The sequence below is a fragment of the Palaemon carinicauda genome, chromosome 2 (assembly GCF_036898095.1).
Source record: "Palaemon carinicauda isolate YSFRI2023 chromosome 2, ASM3689809v2, whole genome shotgun sequence".
NCBI lineage: Eukaryota > Metazoa > Arthropoda > Malacostraca > Decapoda > Palaemonidae > Palaemon > Palaemon carinicauda.
In genome coordinates this window covers 111,890,660-111,912,433 of record NC_090726.1, presented here as the reverse complement: position 1 = coordinate 111,912,433, position 21,774 = coordinate 111,890,660, and the positions used below count along the sequence as shown (strand labels likewise).

Sequence of the window (21,774 nt, the reverse complement as noted above, 5' to 3'; positions counted from 1 at the left end):
ACTGCCAGTCGCCTCTACCCTCCTTTACAACAACAGACAATGGACCCCCCCTACCCTCAAGACCCCGATGACCCCCATCCATCCACATCCCAGTTATAGAAGTTAATCCGTCAGTCTCTTCCTTCCGTGTCCAACAAGTTTCGACGTTTCCTTCATAAAAGTAAGTCATTCCTCAATAGTCATTATACGTGTATTTGTGACCGGGGTACTTCTAGGCAAGGTTAGGTGGGTTTGTTAGGTTCTGTGGCCTTTCCGTACTTTTTATATATTGTGTAACAGTTATATGGAACAATTATTTAATATACCTATGGAAATATTTAGCATTTCTACCACTAGTAATGTCATCGTGTCGATGGTAGTTCTGTGGACCATTCGTCACCGTTGGTAGTACTGTGAATCAAGGTAAGTCATTCCCCAATTATTATTATATGCGTTTTGTGACCGGGGTACTTCTAGGCAAGGTTAGGTGGGTTTGTTAGGTTCTGTGGCCTTTTGGTACTCTTTATTTATTGTGTAATAGTTATATGGAAAAATTATTTAGTTTACGTATGGAAATATTTAGCATTTCTATCTCTAGTAATGACATCATGTCGTTGGTAACACTGTGTACCATTCGTCAACGTTGGTAGTTCTGTCAACCATTGGTAACGTTGCTAATGTTATCGTCCTCAGTACATCTGTTGTTTAAATATTTTAACTCAATATATATGTCAACAGTGTTAATATTTATATGGTACATTTGTATTGTATTACATGGTGTGATTTTCGCACAGGAAATATATGATTTCCTATAATAGATAACGTGATTTAACAGGTTTTCACATTCATTTCATCCGTAAAAACATCAACCAATTCGTCAACTTAAAGTTAACCGAATTGGTTGATCTGTTTGTTTCCGATTGAAATGATCATCAAAATCGGTTAAATCACGTTATTTGCTATAGGAAATCATATATTTCCTGTGCGAAATCACACCATGTAATACAATACAAAATTACCAAACATATGTTGAATATATTGCCTCTCAACCATAAACTATCCTTTTATGGTACATTATTTTCCTTGCATTTATCAATGCAAAGTTAAGGTAAGGTTCTATACTGAATATATTTATGATTATAACTTGCAGAACATGGTTACTTTATCAAAGTCCGAGATTATCCATTGAAACACGGCCTAATAGAGGCTAAGACCACTTTGAGAGCTCCTTATTTTACTAATCTAAGTGCAAACATGTACCTCTAGAAACAAGAATCATGAATTGCAGATGAATCAAAGCATTTAGTAAATTTATAGAAAAACACAGGACAACATTTAAAAAAAAAAAAAAAAAAATTACTACTGTAAATGATGTGCTTTCAACAAATTTGACCTCTATTTCCACTGCAAATAAGCTGCTCTACCCTGTGAATCCCCCTTAAGATGGACACAGGTGGGAACCTGGCATTTTGAGTGTGCGAAAACAGGACAAAATGTGATTAACACTTTCGAGATTTGTAAAAGTCTACAGAGCCTAACAACCCACCTAACCTAACCTAGTAGTTCCCAGATCCCAGACCTAGCTGAGGGCAAGGCTTTTGGACCCACCCTCCCAGGTCACAAACCTTCCCTGGTCACAGACATAGCCGGGGACCAAACGCCCCAGACCCCCTTTCCAGGTCACACACTTTCCCAGGTCAAAAAGCTTCCCGGGTCACACACTTTCCCAGGTCATAAAGCTTCCCAGGTCACAGACCTAGACCAAGGGGCTTGCTCCTTCCCAGGTCACAAACCTTCCCAGGTCAAAGACCTAGCCTGGACCCACCCTCCCAGGTCACAAACCTTCCCTGGTCACAGACATAGCCAGGGGGCAAACGCCCCCGACCCCCTTTCCAGGTCACACACTTTCCCAGGTCAAAAAGCTTCCCAGGTCACAGACCTAGACCAAGGGGCTTGCTCCTTCCCAGGTCACAAACCTTCCCAGGTCAAAGACCTAGCCTGGACAAGCCCCCCGGACCCTGCCTCCCCAGGTCACAAACTAAAAGTAAATCCTTACATTGTGAAAAAGTAAACCACAAATAAATCCTTACATTATGATGAAGTAAATCACAAAAAAATTAACTTACCTTATGATTGACACCTACATCTCTATTTTTGTCTTGGCAATCTTTACAGAAGCGTTGCAGTAGAAAATATGCTGGTCTTCCCTAAAAGCACTTTGGACACTTTAACCTTTGAGGGATAACACAATGAGCGGTATTATTACAGTTTCATCCATTATGGGAAATCTATTATAATAATATATTTCCCAAGTAAAGCAAGTCTTTTGTAGTATTTCTGTAAAATATTATCTGTCGCAAATGCCTAGCTCTTTATATATCGACGATCAAACTCACGCTACTCATGTCTTCCTCCCAGATTTTTTCTAAGTCTGTTGTTATTGTTGACGGTGTCTTGTATTTGCTTAAATGAGCCCTGTAACCACTATAATCCGCTGACAAACTAGTCCACTATGAAGTCTTACACGTTTGGCCAATCACAGCGCCTGTCCACTATGACGTCATACATGTTTGGCCAATCACAGAGCGACAATACAACTGCGCGACAATACATTATCTTCCCAGGCATTTCATTTCGTTCTTAGACATGGAGACCATAGAAAGCACGTCATCTCATGTTGCACAAGAAGTTGAAATTCCATCTTCTTGTCCTGACTGTTTCCTAACTTACAATGAATTTGTTGAAAAACTAGTGCATTTGTGCCAGAGACACAATTTAATTTTACAAAATAAAAATTGTCCTGCATGCCAAGGAACCTTCCCAAGGCTTCACGTTTTCCTCAAAGCAGCAGCACATCTTTATGAACCAACAGTTTAAGGTAAGCTTCATTAATTTATAGAGTATATTATAATGGTGATAGTATAACGATGTATAGGCCTACAGCAGTACCATCACTTTGGATTTGGTTTGATAGATGTGTTAGGTAGTGGCTGTAAGGGGGGGGGGGGTCGCAGGGGCTAGGCCTAGGTAGGGGTACAGGGCCCTAGGTTAGGTGGTTGTATTAGGTTCGGTAGTGTCCCGAAAATCACTGTGGCCTTAAGGGGGGGTCGCAGGGGGGGCGGAGGCCCCCCCCGGTAGGCCTAGGTAGGGATACAGGGCCCCTATGCTAGGTTAGGTGGGTTTTCTTAGGTTCAGTAGTGCCCTGAAAATCACTGTGGCCTTAAGGGGGGTCGAAGGGGGGGTCGCAGGGGGGGCGGAGGCGCCCCCCCCCCCCCCCCCCGCTAGGGCTAGATAGGGGTATAGGGGGAGGGGTGGTGGAAGGATAAGTATTCATTTATTGCAAATATCATTTGACGCCCCTCCCCCCCACCCAAAACCCCGGTTCCCACCTGGTGTCCCCCATAATTGTTGGGATGAAGTAGGGTCTTTCTGCATTCTGGAACAACTTGTTGTTTTAACTCCAATTACATAGTAAATCTCTAAATCGGATGGTTTGCGGTCAAAATAAACGTTAAATTCGTTGAAACTACACTATTTCTGATGCAACAAATATATTTTTATTCCAGTTTCCCCATAACGGATGAAACTGTAAATTTACCCAATTATTCACTACACCAGGAGTTCCGTGAAACTTGGCTATAGCATCAAAATAGCCAAAATAGCTGCCATTACGCTTTGTTACGTTAGGCTCAATAGGCACACCCAACACGTAACACAGCTACAAAGGAACTGAAGCGTTGTCGGTGAAAACAGGGTGTGTCACATAACTGGTTATGTCACACTCCAGCATACATACATACCCGTATGGCTAACTTCGTCATATGGTAGGGGAATAACATATGTGCATAGGAAGTATAAACTCCTAATGGAAGCAACAAAGAAGAGGGCTTGTGGGCAGGAAGTATAAACTCGTAACCGCACAACCAGTAGGAGGCTTTATGTGCAGGAAGTATAAACTTGTAGTTGTGTAAGAAACTATGCGCAATTGCACAAACAGGAGCAGAAACATCTGACTCGCATAAAGTAAACAAAAGAGCGAAATAGATATTTCAGAGGAAGAGGATCCCCTTATTTTGTGCAATTTTTCGTGGATTTATTGTGAATCCCAGAGAATAATGTATAAGGAAGAAAGGTTAGTTTTACTTTTATTTATGAATTCGCTAGTAAATTTTGACCACTGGGTGGTTCCCATTACCGTAGGATATACAGTATTAGGGTATATCTTATTAACTATTTATTTGAGAGGGAAATAAAGGTAATTTTCGAAGAAAACAGAAGTTTTTCAATATATTCCCCAATTTTTTTATTAATAAAGCTTGTCCCTTGTAGTTCTATAATAATGCGAAGCATTTTTTCTGACCATATTTCTATGTGGTGTGAGAAAAATTTGACTTAACAAGCCTAAGACAATATTAAACCACCCACTTATTGTTTAGTCTTAGGCACAGGTCCTATTTCAGGTGCACGTCTTTCATATATTCTGTAAGTTAGCCTATATTTGCAATATTATATATACATTAAATACATAGCCTAACCTGAACTTGCATTTTGTAAATAAACAAGCAACAAGCTATGTAAGTATGAAAAAAAAATATAGGTAGTGTAATGATCAATATGATTTAATATAAATACATGGAAAATCTCTTCATGATAAATAATAGACCAATTGTTGGGTAACTTATAATAACATATGAACAATCTGAAATACTGAATCTTGTAGAGTTTTTTAGCCAATTATTTGTGCGCGTCGGCAATAGATGGCGCTGATCAGACACTTGGTGCGCACAAATTTCTTTATAGGTAGGCTTTCCTGTCTTCCCTTTACTATCTTTGATTTTATCATTATGCCATTAAAGGAACTTCACTAGTGACATTATTTTTAATGTTTATAGGTAGTAGATTGGACATGGCACCAGCCATCCATTAAGGTACTACCGTTAGAGTGTTCTTGGGTCACTTGACTGGTTAGAGAGTACTGCATTGGATACATCTCTGTTTACAGTTCATTTTCCATTTGCCTACACATCTACCGAAGAGTCTGACCTATTGTTTACACATTCTCCTCTTTCCTCATACACTTGACAACACTAAGATAACTACTGCACTATAATTGTTCAGTGGCTAGTTTCCACTTGGTAAGAGTAGAGGAGACTCTTTAGCAATGACAAACAGCCCTTTAAGGATGACACTCCTAAATCAAACCATTGTTCTCTAGTCTGTACCATGGTCTTCCACTCTCTTGGGGTAGAGTTCTCTTGCTTGAGAGTACGCTCAAGCACACTATTCTATCCGTTTCTTTATTTCCTTTCCTCACTCAGATATTTATCGTGTTGGAGCCCTTGAGCTTGAAGCATCCTGCTTTCCCATCTAGTGTTGAGCTTATCAAAATCTGCGCCCCACCCGTAACAAGCAGTTACCCTTTATGCTTATTGTACTTAAAATTCTGCAGGGATCTGCGTTAACAGACGGCGCTATTATGGGTGTTTCGAGAAGACCACAGTGTAAAGTTGAAAAATTCATATAGAATTAGATCACAACAATTCTAAATAAGCAATATAAGTATGGAACTAAACAAAAAGGCATATATAAGAAATTAATTTCGACCATTATTGTGTAACCTATCAATAAAGATTAACAATGATAGTAAGGTCTTAAAAGCATTTCGATTTTAAATCCAATGAAGTAGTTTTGAAATATTTTAATTCGTATTATCACCATAAAAATCTACCGAGGTTTCGTCAGTTATGTAAATTAGAACAACTTTCTTTTGATAGATTGATTGATTTTGGGTTTTCTGCCATCCTGACATCAAAGGTCATTAATGCCGATATATATCATTTGTACATCATTAATAATAACTATACTATCAGAACTGCCAAAGTTTCTAGCCAAGGGCAAAAGAACATCCATAGATGTTTAAAATGTTTGAAATAAATGGTTCTTCTTAGATGACTTCAGCGTTAAAAAAATCCACTTGCTTGTTAGAGTAAGTAAAGGGGGGGGGGGGGGCAAAGGCTGTCGGGAGAAAGATGATGCATTATTGGTTGTGCTTAAGCAATTGCATATTTCATCTTGGTCTTTTTTTATTAGTAGTACCAATTTCAAAGTTTCATCTTCGAAGTTGAAAAGGAAGGATATTAAAGTTCAAGATCTGTAGTGAAACAACTATACTCTGGAAGGTAAAGTTTGATAATAATAATAATTATGATGATAATAATAATAATACTGATTAGAGAGATTTTTCACTAACTATTATATTCCAGTACATTCGAACTTCTTCTGGAGAAAAACGAATAATAAAAAGGATCATAGAGAGAGAGAGAGAGAGAGAGAGAGAGAGAGAGAGAGAGAGAGAGAGAGAGAGAGAGAGAGAGAGAGAGAGAGAGAGAGAGAGAGAATTTCCTGTCTTCGCAAAGATAGTTTGCAGCTTTTGCTTGGTGTTAATCAAAGACTATATACTGAAGGAAGATAGGAAGGCTCAAAATAGAATGTTAATACGCTAGTTGGCAACTCCGAAGTGAACACAATAGTTGGTTGCTCCGATTTCAGATGGCGTTGTAGGTATACATCGTTTGTCGACTGTTTGTTTATATTCAGAATTTGACTGTACAGTTGACTCAAACGAAATCATGGCGCCGACAGTAAAGAAGTCACACAAGTGTGTTGTGTGCCATAAACAAAAAGAAACCGATCCTCATTTGGTATTTCACAGGTTCCCTAAGGACAAAGAATGGTGAGTACAAACAGTATAATACATGCGGTATGTGCTGCTAATGAGTAAGCCCCACTGATATTGGATGTAAGATTAAGGCAAGGCATCCACAGTAAATCTCTTTTGTTTTTCATTTTTTTGTTGGCTTGTATGCTACCTTATTTCTATTTCCAACCCCCTTTTGATTTTTTTTTGTGTGTGACACAATTTTGTGTTATTTTGGTCCTTTTGATTGTACATTTATTAGTTTATAATACTAAACTATACATGAGTGTATCATGCTTTTCCATTTCAATAAAAATAAAATACAATTGTGTTTTTATACACCTAATATCTCTCCATCTTACAGTGGCCTACAAACTGTAATTAAATGTATGCCTACACATAAGCATTTGTGGCTAAGTTTAACAAATCAGATATACAGTATGTTTTAATTTATTCGAATGTGGTATTGTATAGAACATTTAAAAATGGTTGTAATATACTGTACAATACTTAAATTTGCAAGAAAATTAACTAAATCATAAGAGATATAGCTATTGAATTTCTGAAAAATGGAGTGAGAAACATAATTTGCAATTTAGTTAACTAAAATTTAAGAATATCACAAATATATGAGTAAAATATACTGACATAGTAATGCAAATTATGAACAAATATGTCGCAAAATTTACAATCAAATTCCATCCTATATGCCCGTAAGCATTACCGCTCTGAATGTTTGGTTGCTCGCTCAAGAGATGGAGCCATTCGTTTCGCATGGGAGTATCTGGCATCTTTTCATAGCACACTCATTTGTGTGTTAAAAGCCTGAGCCTTCCTATCTTCCTTCAGTATATAGTCTTTGATGTTAATATGGAAATCTGGGAATGTAATCATTTTGATGGAGCTTTAAATATTGTTATCTCATTCATTCTTAAAGCTTTCTATTATTCCTTTTCTTCATTGTGATACTAAGACAGATCACTATTTATAATGAGAGGACCTTCGACCCAACCGTCGAGGTGAACGGACAGCAGTTCCAGAGCTCCGTCATTTTAGCATATTTTAAAACTTTGGATGTATTGCTGGGGCCTCTTGTCTACTATAAAGCTGATGAAAATGTAGGAAAGTGTGGTCATCGATGAAAATACGTATAAACTGTAGATTTAATCTTCCAAAGTGAAAATTTAACATCAACACCCACCTGGTTTTGGAAGATTAGTCATTGTTATTGCACCCTGGGGCTGTGCCTCAGGGCTCCCTATCAAGACATGTGGCTGTAAAGCCTTTCGATTCAAGGAAATTATTCCCTAAAAGTAAAATCTACTTTACTAAAGATGTTGTTTGAACCAAGGAAAATGGCTTCTGCTTTAAGAAGAGTGAATTCTATTGGATTAGTGTTCTTGAACACAAAGCCAACGCAAAAGGATGTAAGTGCGGCATTTTTTGTACTAATTGGTATTCATCTTCAAGATCTCCAAGAATTCCAGTTTCTACGAGAAAAGGTAATTATCAAGCTAAGTGAAAAGGTGGTTTATTGTCGTTTTGTCAAAGACTTTGAAGGAAATGTGTCACAGATAATAGTGTTTCATTGAAAGGAACTGACAAAAGTTCAGCGTTTACTTTTGTTTCTATTAGAGACTGTCCAGAGGAGATGGAGAATGAAGTTCTAAAGAATATTCTTCGACAGTATGGTAGAGCGGAGAGCCTAAGACAATGTCTATAACCTGGGTCCTTTTAAAGGTGCTTTAAGGGGGCAGGGCACCTAGTGCCGTTTTTTAAGGACAGGACTATGACATTTATACCACTTCACAAGGTGACTTAGGGCATCTCCAAACTGCATAGGATTTTTGCCTCTGACCTTTGGTTTTGCGACGCCAGGGTGAATTATCTTGAAAATCTTTTTTTTTTTTTTTCAAATTCTATCTTCTCCCTTGATAATTAATATTAAGACCTGAGATTACTACCATATATAGACCTAATATAGACCTCTAATAAAATGAGGATTTTTTTTTTAACTCATTTTTTTTGTTGGATATGAATATTTTCATTATGGTAAAAATAATAAACCCTAAAAATCAGGGGGGAAAAAAAATATTTAGAAAAAATTGGATAAAAGGGCAACATTTGATTGTTTTATAATGTCTCTCTAAGATATATACCAAATTTCAATGCTATATCTTTAAAACTAAGGGATACGATAGAATTTGAAGGTCAATAAGTACAGTTTTGAGATACGTCCATTCAAAGTTTTCTTTGTATTTTTACACAGACAATATCAATAAATCCTGATTATTATGAATTTTATATTTTTTGTGGGGGGGGGGGGGTGTTGATAAACAAAAACAAAGTTATTTATTAATTTAATCATAAATGAAGATCCTTTTGCTTAATATCTTGCTTTTTTGGGCTCAAGCCATGACGTCCTGATGGAAGGTTCCTTCAGTAGCTTCCTAGGGTATATTTAACTACAGGGATATTCCCAGAGAATTAAACTAAAGATTATCACAGAATTCTAACTTCTGGTGCGAGTACCCTAAAGGTTTCCCTCTAGGATATCGTATATCAACAGGGGACGCTTGTATTAACACGCCACATAGCTATCTGCACCCCATATAGAGTTAACACTTCGATATGGAAAGGTGGAGAATAACTTGGGAGCCGTTCCACAGTTACACTCGTCCGTGGCTGCTTTTGGTACTCGAAACGTAAACAAACGGGCGCCATTGCTAAATGACGTCACGTCCGTCCTCATCCTTCAGCCTGTAGCTCCTTGATTTAGTCGGATTTTCCTTGAGTGCGTTTTTCATCTGCTTACATCGCCGTTATGTCGCTACCTTCAGCCTCGCCTTCTTCTGGAAAGTTGAGTACCAGGTCGCAGTATTGTTTAAATAAGCTCTAGCCGTAAAGTAACTTCTACTTTTCGTAAAATATTGAGTTTTGTGGCAGAGCTGTGCCGATCCCGGACGCGCCATTTTATGGCGTCGCTGTTCATATCGCATGCTTTATTTAGTTAGCCAGAACAGCCTTCTCCGGTCATTTAACTAATTAATATTATTTGTTATTTAGTCTTCATAGCTAGGAATTACTTATATCGTGTTTTAGCGCTCATCAGACTCGGTCGCCGTTCGACCCAATACTAGATCGTTAGCTTAGCCCCTAGGCTGGATAGCCTAGTGCTTGTTTTCATGCATGATATATACCAGTGTTCCTAGGTTATGTTATGAAGATTGTGGCATTATTAAACATACTATTAACTGTGATGTAAGTGTTTTCGCCTTCGGGGACCATATAGGGGACCGGGTTGATTGCGTATCTTTCCACCCTAACCTATTTTAGGAACCCCTATATGCTCCCTAATCCCCCTGCCTGCGGGCGTTCCCTCTGTGTGGCCTTGCTTCCCCTTCTATTTAGGGGAATCTTGTCTACAAACAGGGTATTTATCGCTTCTCTGTCTACCCTAAGGGAATGACCCTCCCTTAGGGTCGTGACCGAGAAATAAGGAACGGCTCTGCCCTTCCTTAGTTGCACCTGGTTGGGTTACTCCTTCCTCCCTGCAACTTGCGATGTGTCTTTCAAGCTTGCTTAGCCTAGGAGTTAGCCCTCCTTCTCTAGGTTAAGCTCTGGGGGTTGACTCTGCCCTATTATAGTTTGGGACGGTACTCCTGTACCATTCTCATTCTGGGTTACCTAATCTAGGTTAGGGAGCGTTCTCCCTCTCCTTGGTGGCCGTTCTCATACAGAGTCTCCCCTATAGAAAGACCCTTCATCTTCCCCCTCCCCACCTATCCCTTTGGTGTAGGCTTGCCTACACACATCTGTCCTTAGTCCTACAACTCCTCCCTTGGGTGGAGTGGTAGGGCTAACTTGTTCTCCTGCTGAGCTGGCCGCTCTGGTACACATACCCTTCATAGCGTTCTATGGGGGTAGTTGCCGGCAGCGGTCCGGCCGGTGGGGGTTTCCCCCCTCTTGAGTGCCCTCTAACCCTCCCTTGGGTTACCCCAGGCACCCGGCCGACTGCCGGCTCCCTGCCGCCGGATGCTAGGAGTATCCACTCCTATCATGAGTGCACTCTCTCCGGAGGGATGCCGGAGGGGTATGAGATCCTGGTGCCGGTCCCTTGCCGCCTCTACCGCCGGCGATACCGCCATTACCTCAGGTGACATTCTTTAATAAGATGCCCTCCCCCCTCTAAGACGCCAGCCTTCCGTGTGCCGGAGGCTGCCGCCTTCCGTCGCCTCATTTTACCTAGTAACAGCTGGCCGACCTTCGGAGCCGGCCACCGGCGTGCCGGCATTGATTGCCGGCGGTCTAAGTATACAACCATATACATATCCATCTTATGAATTGATCCGAGCTCACCAGGCCGTCAGCCTTCGGCTGCCGGAGCCACCGCCTCCTGCCGGAGACCCGTCGCTGTGCCGGCGGTCGGTATTATATTTTAGATACTCAATGTGTCTGTCTTGATGCCTTCCACCCTGCAGGACCAGCCTCCGGCGTACCGTCGGTCTGCCGGAACCCTCCGGAGACGTTAAGGGACATGCACCCCTTCTCATACCTGCCGACAACATGCCGACAGCCAACATACTGCAGCCAGATGGCTTAGCCACTTCTATATATAGGTATTGTCTTACCATCTAAAATTGTGGCTGTGCTGTCTGATTGCACATTACAATATTCCAGCATACTCTGTGTGTCTTAGTGCAGCCGATTGCCGGAACCTATATCTAATAAGGGGTTTCTCCTATTCCACTTCTACTCCAGGGATCTGAGTGGTCTCAGTCCTTGCTACACCTCGCGGGCAATTTCTGTTAGAGGCTTAGCTTCTACCCACCACGGCTTATCCATATGGATTTCCGTTTTGTGACCTTCGGCCACAAAAGAAATTGCCTACTGATAAGGTTACGGTAACCGACTGGGCGGGATTCACAAGTATGTGTCTATCTACTTCCTTTCCCGCTCATTATTCTCAGGCATTATAATACCTTGTGAATTACTTTAATGCTTAAAAATTTAGATTAAGTTATCTTAATTTTAGAGTAATGTAAGTCATTCTTATGCCTTCCATGTACTCATGATCTCTTTCTTTTACAGGAGGAGTATATGAAGTGTGAAAGCAACTTCTGTGGAGTGAAGCGCCCGGACTTCTACGGGCACAAGGCGTGCCGGACCCACGCCCCCTGCGCCGCCAGGAAAGGCGACCTGAAATACTGGGACCCGCAGAACTGTACAGTCTGCAAGAGTTGTTTGGCCGAGGCGTTCGACGACCCTCCTTCTGCGGAGGCAAGGGACAACGCTCGAGAGAAGCTACGCAAATGGGTGCGTGGCTTCCAGAAGAACGCCACCGGACCGTATCTCGCCAGCGAAGATTTGAGGGCCTTGCTTTTCCCAAAGGCATCCAAAGACTCTGTGATCCCCCGTGATCAGATCCCCACCGTCCAGCTCGTGGTGGAACCTGATATTGTCATGGCCCAGTCCATGCATGAGTGCCACTTGGATTCCGATAACGTGGAACGTATGTCGGAAGTGTCAGAAGAGACAAAGAAGAACCTCATGGGCGAGGAACTCGACTATGAGGAAGATCAGGTGGAATATCCTGATTCGGAGACCGAGGTCGCTCCTGCTCTTACTCCCGCAGCGACTCCTGCACTGTCCGAGGAACCTGTTCCTTCAACTTCCGCCACATCGAACCCTCTTCCATCGGCCACTTCAAGATGCTTGAAGCCCTCATGGAAAGAAAGCTACGAGAAACCCAGGAGCAATTCCGGTCTACTCTCGTTACTTTTAAACAACCGAAACTGATTTCGGTTAAGGACCTCCCCACTTGCTCGGAAACTAACCCATGGAGATATGCCGAGCATATGCCAATCACGACTGGAAAGATCTACATCAGTGAAAGGGTTGGCTCTATCTTGTTGGATGAAGTGGAATTCTTCCCGAACTTCGAGGCTTATCCGGACTGTTACGTCCGGCTCAGGTCTGAACCAGCCTCAAAGGAGGAGACCGAACCGAAGGAGGTTATCGTGTTCGATCTCGCGAAGGCCCAGGCTATGCTAGCCCAGGCTATGCTAGCCCAGGCGGTGAAGAGTAGGGGTTTCACCAACTCCAAGATGCCGGCGCTTAGTAAGAAGCATCCAACCTTCGTTGCGCCGAATGCTGCGACTTTCCCCTTCATCGAAAAGGCCTTCACAGCGGTCTTAAAGGCAGTGGAGGAAGGGAAACCTTGCCCTGCACTGGAGGAGTGCAGACCCTTCTCCCTCACCGTTCCTCCCGATGATAGGCACTGGAAAGACGTCCAGTCAACCTTCACGGTGGGGAAGTTAGAGCCTGACGTAGCTGGTCGTCAATTCAATGAGGACCTCCCAAGGCTAAATGATCACCTCCTTCGTAGGGAACAGGATACGAAGGAGAGGCTTGCCGCATCGCTGTCCCTCCAGGTACAGCTAGAACTTATGGCCGCGGATACTAGAGTCCCGGACTTTTATATGGTCCTAGCCAAAACACACTTGGCAATGGTGACTAAGGACCTGTATAGCTTCACTAAGGCTCGCAGAGCCTGTCGTGAATTCGTGTTTGCCAACGCGACGGTGAAACACGAACCCTGGAGGCTGATTTCCTCCAATATCTGGGGTAAATATCTCTTTCCCTCCTCCCTGGTGAAAGAGATTGCAGATAAGGCCGCCACGGAGAATAGGAACCTTCTCCACAAGTGGGGCATGTCGAGAAAAAGGAAATCCTCTCAGGACAATGGCCCTCAACCTAAGAGGAAATCTCAAAAGCCGAAACCTCAGCAACGTCAACAGAGACGGCAGTTTCCGGGTACTGCTACTCCCTAAGTGGCCACACAGCCACAGCAGACCTTTCAGTTGGTCCCCCAACCAGTGGTGTCGCAGTCACCGGTCTTTACCCCTGCGTATGAGCAACACGCTACTACCTTTCGTCCCAGAGGTAGGGGCTCAAGCAGAGGTTCCGGCAGAGATTCGTCTCGCTGCCCCTCCAGAGGAAGAGGAGGAAGGGGAGCTAGCGGCCGAGGTGGCAAACCCTCGGGACACCAGAAGCAATGAAGTGCTTCCGGTGGGAGGAAGACTCCGCCAATTCCAGGATCGTTGGATCTTCGATCCCTGGGCACACAGCATCGTCAAGAAGGGACTAGGCTGGAGCTGGACGCAACCACCCCCAGCCTTCCAGCAATTTTTCCAACAGTCAACCCCCCTCCTGGAAGAATATGTCCTAGAACTCTTGAACAAGAAGGTGATCAGGAGGGTAAAGTCAACCAGGTTCCAAGGGAGACTATTTTGCGTTCCCAAGAAGGACTCCGACAAACTCAGAGTCATTCTAGACTTATCCCCTCTCAACAAGTTCATTGCGAACAACAAGTTCAAGATGCTGACTCTGCAACAAATAAGGACCCTTCTGCCTCAAAGGGCCTATACGGTCTCCATAGACCTGGCGGATGCCTACTGGCACGTTCCAATGAATCATCACGTTTCCTCCTACCTAGGATTTCGACTCCAAAGGAAAAGTTACGCCTTCAGGGCCATGCCCTTCGGGCTCAACGTGGCTCCACGGATCTTCACCAAGCTGGCAGACGCCATCGTCCAACAACTCCGTCTTCAGGGCGTCCAGGTGATGGCCTACCTAGACGACTGGCTAGTCTGGGCGACATCGCCCGAAGATTGTGTAAGAGCCTGCAACAAAGTCACCCAGTTCCTAGAGCATCTGGGATTCAAGATAAACACCGAGAAATCTCGCCTCTCTCCAGCTCAGAAGTTCCAATGTTTGGGAATCCATTGGGATCTTCAGTGACACCGCCTTTCCATCCCACAGAAGAAAAGGAAGGAAATTGCAGGGTCTGTCAGAAGACTTCTGAAATCCAAACGGATCTCAAGACGACAGCAGGAACAAGTTCTCGGCTCTCTACAGTTCGCCTCTATGACAAACCCAGTGCTTCGCGCACAGCTAAAGGATGCCGCGGGAGTCTGGAGACATTTCGCATCCATCGCTTGAAGAGACCTCAAGAGACGGCTTCCAAACAGACTTCGCTCACTATTAAAGCCGTGGTCGGAAGCAAAGGCCCTGAAAAGGTCCATTCCTCTTCAACACCCGCCTCCATCGATCAACATCCACACGGACGCTTCACTGGAGGGTTGGGGAGGTCACTCCCACCAACGACAGTTTCAGGGAACATGGTCTCCCCTATTCAAGACGTTTCACATCAACATCTTGGAGGCCATGGCGGTTCTTCTCACCCTGAAGAAACTCTCCCCGCCTCCCTCGATCCACATCCGTCTGACTCTGGACAACTCGGTGGTAGTCAGATGTCTCAATCGTCAGGGCTCGAGATCGCCCCAGATAAATCAGGTACTTCTTCCGATCTTTTGTCTGGCAGAAAAGAAGAAATGGCACCTGTCTGCAGTTCACCTACAAGGATTCCGCAATGTGACGGCGGACGCTCTATCACGGACAAGCCCAATAGAGTCGGAATGGTCTCTAGACGCAAGGTCATTCTCCTTCATCTCTCACCAAGTCCCAGAACTTCAAATCGATCTCTTCGCAACGAGTGACAACAATCAACTTCCTCGATATGTGGCCCCGTATGAGGACCCCAAAGCAGAAGCAGTGGATGCCATGTCTCTGGATTGGAACAGATGGTCCAGGATATACCTGTTTCCTCCCCCCAACCTTCTGCTGAAAGTCCTCTCCAAACTGAGAACCTTCAAAGGGACAGCGGCCCTAGTGGCTCCCAAGTGTCCCCGGAGCAATTGGTACCCTCTGGTCCTGGAGCTGCAGCCCACGCTGATCCCCCTACCGGGCCCAGTTCTCTCTCAACAAGTACAGAAGTCGACTGTCTTCGCTTCATCACTGAAAGTCAGGGACCTTCATCTCATGATTTTCTCTCCCTAGCCGCAAAGAAAAGGTTTGGAATCTCGAAGAAAAGTCTAGACTTCCTTGAGGAATACAAGACTGAATCCACACGACGGCAATACGAATCTTCCTGGAGAAAGCGGGTCTCGTTCGTCAAGGCAAAAAATCCTACGGAAATCACCATTGATTTTTGCATGTCCTTCTTCATTCACCTTCATGGACAAGGCTTAGCAGCCAACACGATTTCCACCTGCAAATCGTCTTTGACTAGACCACTACTGTACGCCTTCCAGATTGATCTGTCCAGCGATATCTTCAATAAATTACCAAAGGCACGCGCTAGACTACGCCCAGCACCTCCGCCAAAACCTATCTCCTGGTCCCTGGACAAGGTGCTCCATTTTGCCTCTAACTTGGACAATGATTCGTGCCCTCTAAAAGACTTGACTCAAAAAGTTATCTTCCTTTTTGCTCTCGCCTCGGGAGCCCGAGTCAGTGAAATGGTGGCATTATCAAGAGAAGAGGGTCATATCCTGTTCGCAGATACAGGAGAGCTTACCCTCTTCCTTGATCCGACGTTTCTCACAAAGAATGAACTACCCACCAAGAGATGGGGCCCTTGGAGAATCTGCCCCCTGAAGGAAGATGTCTCTCTATGCCCAGTGGAGAGTCTTAAGGTCTATCTTCGAAGAACTTCAGACTTCGGTGGAGGACAACTCTTCAAAGGAGAAACATCGGGTAGTGACTTGTCACTGAAACAACTAAGAGCGAAAATCACCTACTTCATTCGCAGAGCGGATCTTGACAGTACACCCGCAGGTCATGATCCTAGAAAAGTCGCGTCTTCTCTGAATTTCTTCCAGAGCATGGATTTCGAAAGCCTCAAGAGCTTCACAGGGTGGAAATCGTCGCGCGTTTTCTTCAAGCACTACGCGAATCAAGTGCATGAAGTTGAACATTTTGTGGTAGCCGCAGGTAGTGTTATGAAACCTGCCGTTTAACTCTGCATAGAACAGTGAGTTACTTGGGACTTTAACTCTATGGGTGCCTGTATTGACCCTTTTGTAACATAGTGATTTCATGGACACTTAGTGTTTCTAATAGACTGTTCTTACCAAGGTGAAATGTCATAGACTTCACATGAGTGCCACATGCTCTAGGGCATGATGTGTTTTTTCTTTGAAAAAGACTGACGTTCCTCTGGAACTTGTGTTTCTAAAAAGTGAAATTTCTTTTCAGATTCAAGATGGAAGTCTTTTATTTTCTATGTACATTATTCTTTATTATTGTAAATTAACTTTACATTTATTATTGCAATTGTTATCACAATAATCTGCAATCTATGAAATAAAATGTCTATTTTATTACATATGCGTCTTTCTCCGCTCCTATTATTTATTATGAAATATATGATTGTCATAGTTTCATTTAACCCCTTCCTTCTGAAAGAGAAGAATAATATAGATATACTTGTATTGTATACTCACTCATGCTGTGGTAATATTCCTACCTGAATACTTACCTTCGTCCTGCCTTCGAGACCAGATTGATCTCTCCTCCAGGGAGTGTAGTAAATATTTATCACTCACCTATGCTTGATAATAATCGTACCCGAATATTAACCTTATGTCTTGTCTCCGAGTCCTGCACGAACTCTCCGCAGGGTGAGTAGCTCTTCGATGATCGCTTTGAGATATTGGTATAGTCCACCAGGACTTCTCTGCCAGGGGGCAGGAAGCTGGATCTTCACGGAAACTCTAGCAAGGACATGTTACATACCTCTATTCGAAGCCCTTGGCACTTGCATAAAAAGGGGAAAATTTCCACGATACATTAATTCTCTGGTACACTTCCATCAGGACGTCATGGCTTGAGCCCAAAAAATGGATTTTGAGCGAAGCGAAAAATCTATTTTTGGGTGAGATAGCCATGACGTCCTGATGGACCCTCCCGTCTATTCTAGTCCAGCCTTTCAGGCCCCGCCCTGTCCTGCTGTATCATGGAGATTAGCAAGAAGCTGGCCTCAGGATGAGGACGGACGTGACGTCATTTAGCAATGGCGCCCGTTTGTTTACGTTTCGAGTACCAAAAGCAGCCACGGACGAGTGTAACTGTGGAACGGCTCCCAAGTTATTCTCCACCTTTCCATATTGAAGTGTTAACTCTATATGGGGTGCAGATAGCTATGTGGCGTGTTAATACGTGCGTCCCCTGTTGATATACGATATCCTAGAGGGAAACCTTTAGGGTACTCACACCAGAAGTTAGAATTCTGTGATAACCTTTAGTTTAATTCTCTGGGAATATCCCTGTAGTTAAATATACCCTAGGAAGCTACTGAAGGAACCTTCCATCAGGACGTCATGGCTATCTCACCCAAAAATAGATTTTTCGCTTCGCTCAAAATCCGTTCTATTGGCTCCTGTTAGGCAAGGCGCCCACTCCTATATCCCACTCTCTCTCTCTCTCTCTCTCTCTCTCTCTCTCTCTCTCTCTCTCTCTCTCTGCACTACCGATATTACCCACTTTTGTTAGCAAGGTGTTGAAATTGTCTTTTCCTCTTTGAAGTGATAAAATTCTTGCCGAAAACGAGAAAAAACAAATGTAAAAATTAGTGAATGTCAGAGGTTAAACTCTGACATGTATTCTTTCTCAGGTTTGTGGTAGGACTGAAGGGCAAAATGTGTAATCTACCATGTAATACATCGTCCTGTGACTCGTGGAAGCTATTCACATGCCATTGTTCACAATTTCTTTTACATTAAAATGTAAAAATTATCAAAATTTACGATAAGAAATACTGCATTTTCTTGTAAGGGACAATGTTTTTGATTTATTGAGTTATTTTTACTAATTACCAAGTAACTATAAAAGTAAGAGGAATGTTGACAAAATATATCGTATACGCATTCTCCATTGCCATAGGGAGCTCAGTGAATCTTTTCAGGATTTTGTGTTTTTCTTCCTCTACCCCTATATATTGGCATTCCGGCCGAGTCCCTTAAGTGGTATACATACCGACAAAATGTATGTCAAGAAGAATATTCCATCAAAAATTACTGTGAATGGTTTTCAGATTCAATTGCTGTATAGTGGTCAGAAGAGAACCTGTTTCAAGTGGGTTTCAGAATCTCATGAAGCAAGAGATTGCGAGACAAGTCAATATGAAAGATTAAATGTATTTGATACTAGAGGTTTCCCTGCCTTAATATCAGTAGGAAATAAAGTGTCTAATCAGCCTAGTAGCAGTAATGATGATGTCCGTAATGTTTCTTTGAACACCGAAATTCCAGATGAGTGACATGACTTAATAGGTAAAGACATCAGTAATTTAGCAATGAGCAGTATCAGTGAGGAATTACACAGGGATGAACACAGAAATCCCCAGACTGAGGTGAAAGAAACACAGTTGAACGAAATTAGCAAACCAGGAATTAAGGCAATGGCAGTGGAAGCAGAGGTACGTGTTTGATTTAACGGCTAATGAAAGATAACTAATGAAAGTCCAGGCGATGAAACGGAAACATTCTGAATCACATGGTAAAGGTAGTACTGGAATTCAAAATATTAGTGTAGAAAGGGAGAGTATTTCTAATGTTAAGAGCGATGAGAATGGAAGTGTTATGAATCCACTGTTATATTATTGATAGTTTAGAAAATATGCAATATGACACCGAACAACCCATAAACCTCAACAGTGAACCTGGATCAGGTAAACATGAACATAACAAGGACCATACCAATAGCAGTGATGAAAAATGTCCTAAACTCACTAGAATAAGCAAATAATTATACTTTATTTTTTTCTAATGGCTCTAATAGTGGCATCAATAACAATTTGTTTAAATGAGCTCAACAAACAAATACAACTTAAGCTGTTAGCTTCTCAATATAAGATTGATATATTGTTTATTCAAGAACATTATATTAGTGATAGGAATAAGATAAAATATCTTGAGGAAAGTTTTGAAGTACTGATGAATATGCCAACTATTTTTAAAGGAGGCACTTTTTTTTTTTTTAATAAGATGTCGAATATTTCTGTACTGTCAACGGAAAAAGATGAAATGGGTATTATATTATCTGCAAGAATCCAACTTAATGGCAGTCATTTATTCTTGCTGATGTATAAGCACCGTCAGGATCTTCTAAAAAGAGGGAAAAAAAAAAAGTTTGTTTTCTGATAATATTTTATATTACTTGAGACAAAATACTTCTAATTAAATCCTAGGCAGTGATTCTAATTGTGTACTCTCAGGAACAGATGTGAGTACGGGAAACGAGATATGTGTATCCAAAACCCTCTAATATCGTAAAACAACTGACTCTGAAAGACTTATGGTTTTCAAAACACAATCTACCCTCGTATACTTACTATCGAACTGATTATGGTTCCAGAATTGACCTTATATGTGTAAGTGACCTGTATAATAACCTAAAACAGTATCAAAATATTCCATTATCTATTACAGATCATAATATGCTATTAACCCACTTTTTAAAAGACAAACTGTAGAATGGGGAGGGGATACTGGAAATTGAATACATCGTTACTGAATAGAGTTGATTTTGACGAGAACTTCAAGAAGTTTTGGGATTATTTGAAAAGGTAAAAATTAAAATATCCTAATATCATGGAGTGGTGGGATATTTTTGTAAAACCTAAAATGAAATACCTTTTTGTTAGATTGTCCAAACAAGCTAACCAGGAGAAATGTGGCACTTAAACTTTTTACAACGCCACTTAAAATTCTTAGCTAACATGGCTTCGATTGGTAATATTGATTTTGAACAAATGAAAGTTCTTAAAGATCTAATAAAGTCTATAAAAGATGAAATAATTGAAGGTGTAAGAATTAGGTTGAATACAGAAGAAAGGTTAAATGGAGACCGACTGTCTGCTCATCCATTAGGGAAAGAGAAATCCAGAGGAAGAAAAAATATTATTAGAGATATGCGTTCGGAGAATGGTGCAACACTGCATAACACTGAGGCTATTTCTCATCATGTAAATCAGTATTATGAAACTATTCTCTAAGGTAAATACCGACTCGAGGTTACAAAACCATTTTCTTATGTCGATTGACAACACCGTAAACGTGGAAGACAACGAAGCGTTATGTATTATTGTAACACCGTAAGAGGTATTAAACGCTTTAAAAACTATGAACAAGGGTAAAACACCAGGAGAGGATGGGCTTCTGTTAGAGTTTTACTTAAAAACATAGAATATTATCAAACCTGAGTTTATGGAAGTGGTAAAGTATGCTTTAGACGTAAAATTTCAATTGGGCCAGAGTCAAAAGAAATGTATCATGAAACATTCACAAAGGTGGGGACACTCTATCTTTGAAGAACTGGAGGCCTATTGCATAACTAAATACTGACTATAAATGTATTTCAAGGATACTGGCCAACAGAATGGTAAGTGTTTTAAATAAAGATGTATCTGGGGAACAATTTTGTTTGGTGAAAGGGAGATCAATAATAAACTGTAATACACTAATCCGTGACAGCATATATTATTTTAATGAAAATAATTTAAACGGAGCTCTGGTCAATCTAGACTGGAGTAAGGCCTTTGACATGGTAAATCTAGATTTTATGTTCAAGACTTTATCACGAATGGACTTCAGAGACAATTTTATTATGAAAGTAAGAATGCTACGTGACGGGAGCCAAAGTAGTTTGTATAAATGGAATCGTTAGTGACTATTTTCCTGTTGAACGATCAATACGCCAGGGTTGTCCTATGTCAATGATAGCATATGTTTTGTTTCAAGAATCACTGTATAGAACTATGAAACAAAATGTAAGTATTCGACCCATAGAACTCGCGAATGCATTCCAGTGTTCTGTCATAAGGTTTGCGGAGGACAGTTCGGTGTTTGTTAGAACAGCTGAGAGCATACAGGAAGTATTTCATACAATAGAACAATTTGAGCAAGCTACAGTGGCAGATCTAAATCATGAAAATCTTGTCTTATGGGACTGGGTAACTGGAAACATCGAAATGAATGGTCAGTTGAATGGTTGCAACATAAGAACAAATGTACTGTATTAGGGATGTTGTTACGCAAATATTTTGAAGAAATGGAAACTAGGATGAACTCATTAGCAAATCAGTTAAAAGTAAACATGCTCTCTAGCAGAGTTTTGTCCATGCATCAAAAATCTGCCATTATTAATTCCTTAATCTTAAGTAAAGTGTGGTACATGTGCCACATGTTTCCATC

The 21,774-nt window shown here is 41.7% G+C and overlaps 1 protein-coding gene across 1 annotated transcript in view; it reads left to right on the top strand.

Moving 5' to 3' along the window:
- The first annotated feature begins 3,832 nt into the window (after nt 1-3,832).
- LOC137620463 (uncharacterized) overlaps nt 3,833-21,774 on the top strand; it is a 27,656-nt gene continuing 9,714 nt past the window's right edge. Inside the window, exon 1 of the mRNA XM_068350624.1 lies at nt 3,833-4,111. Within this exon, the coding sequence (XP_068206725.1) occupies nt 4,095-4,111 (17 nt within the window). The 5' untranslated portion in view covers nt 3,833-4,094. The remainder of the gene's footprint in view (nt 4,112-21,774) is intronic.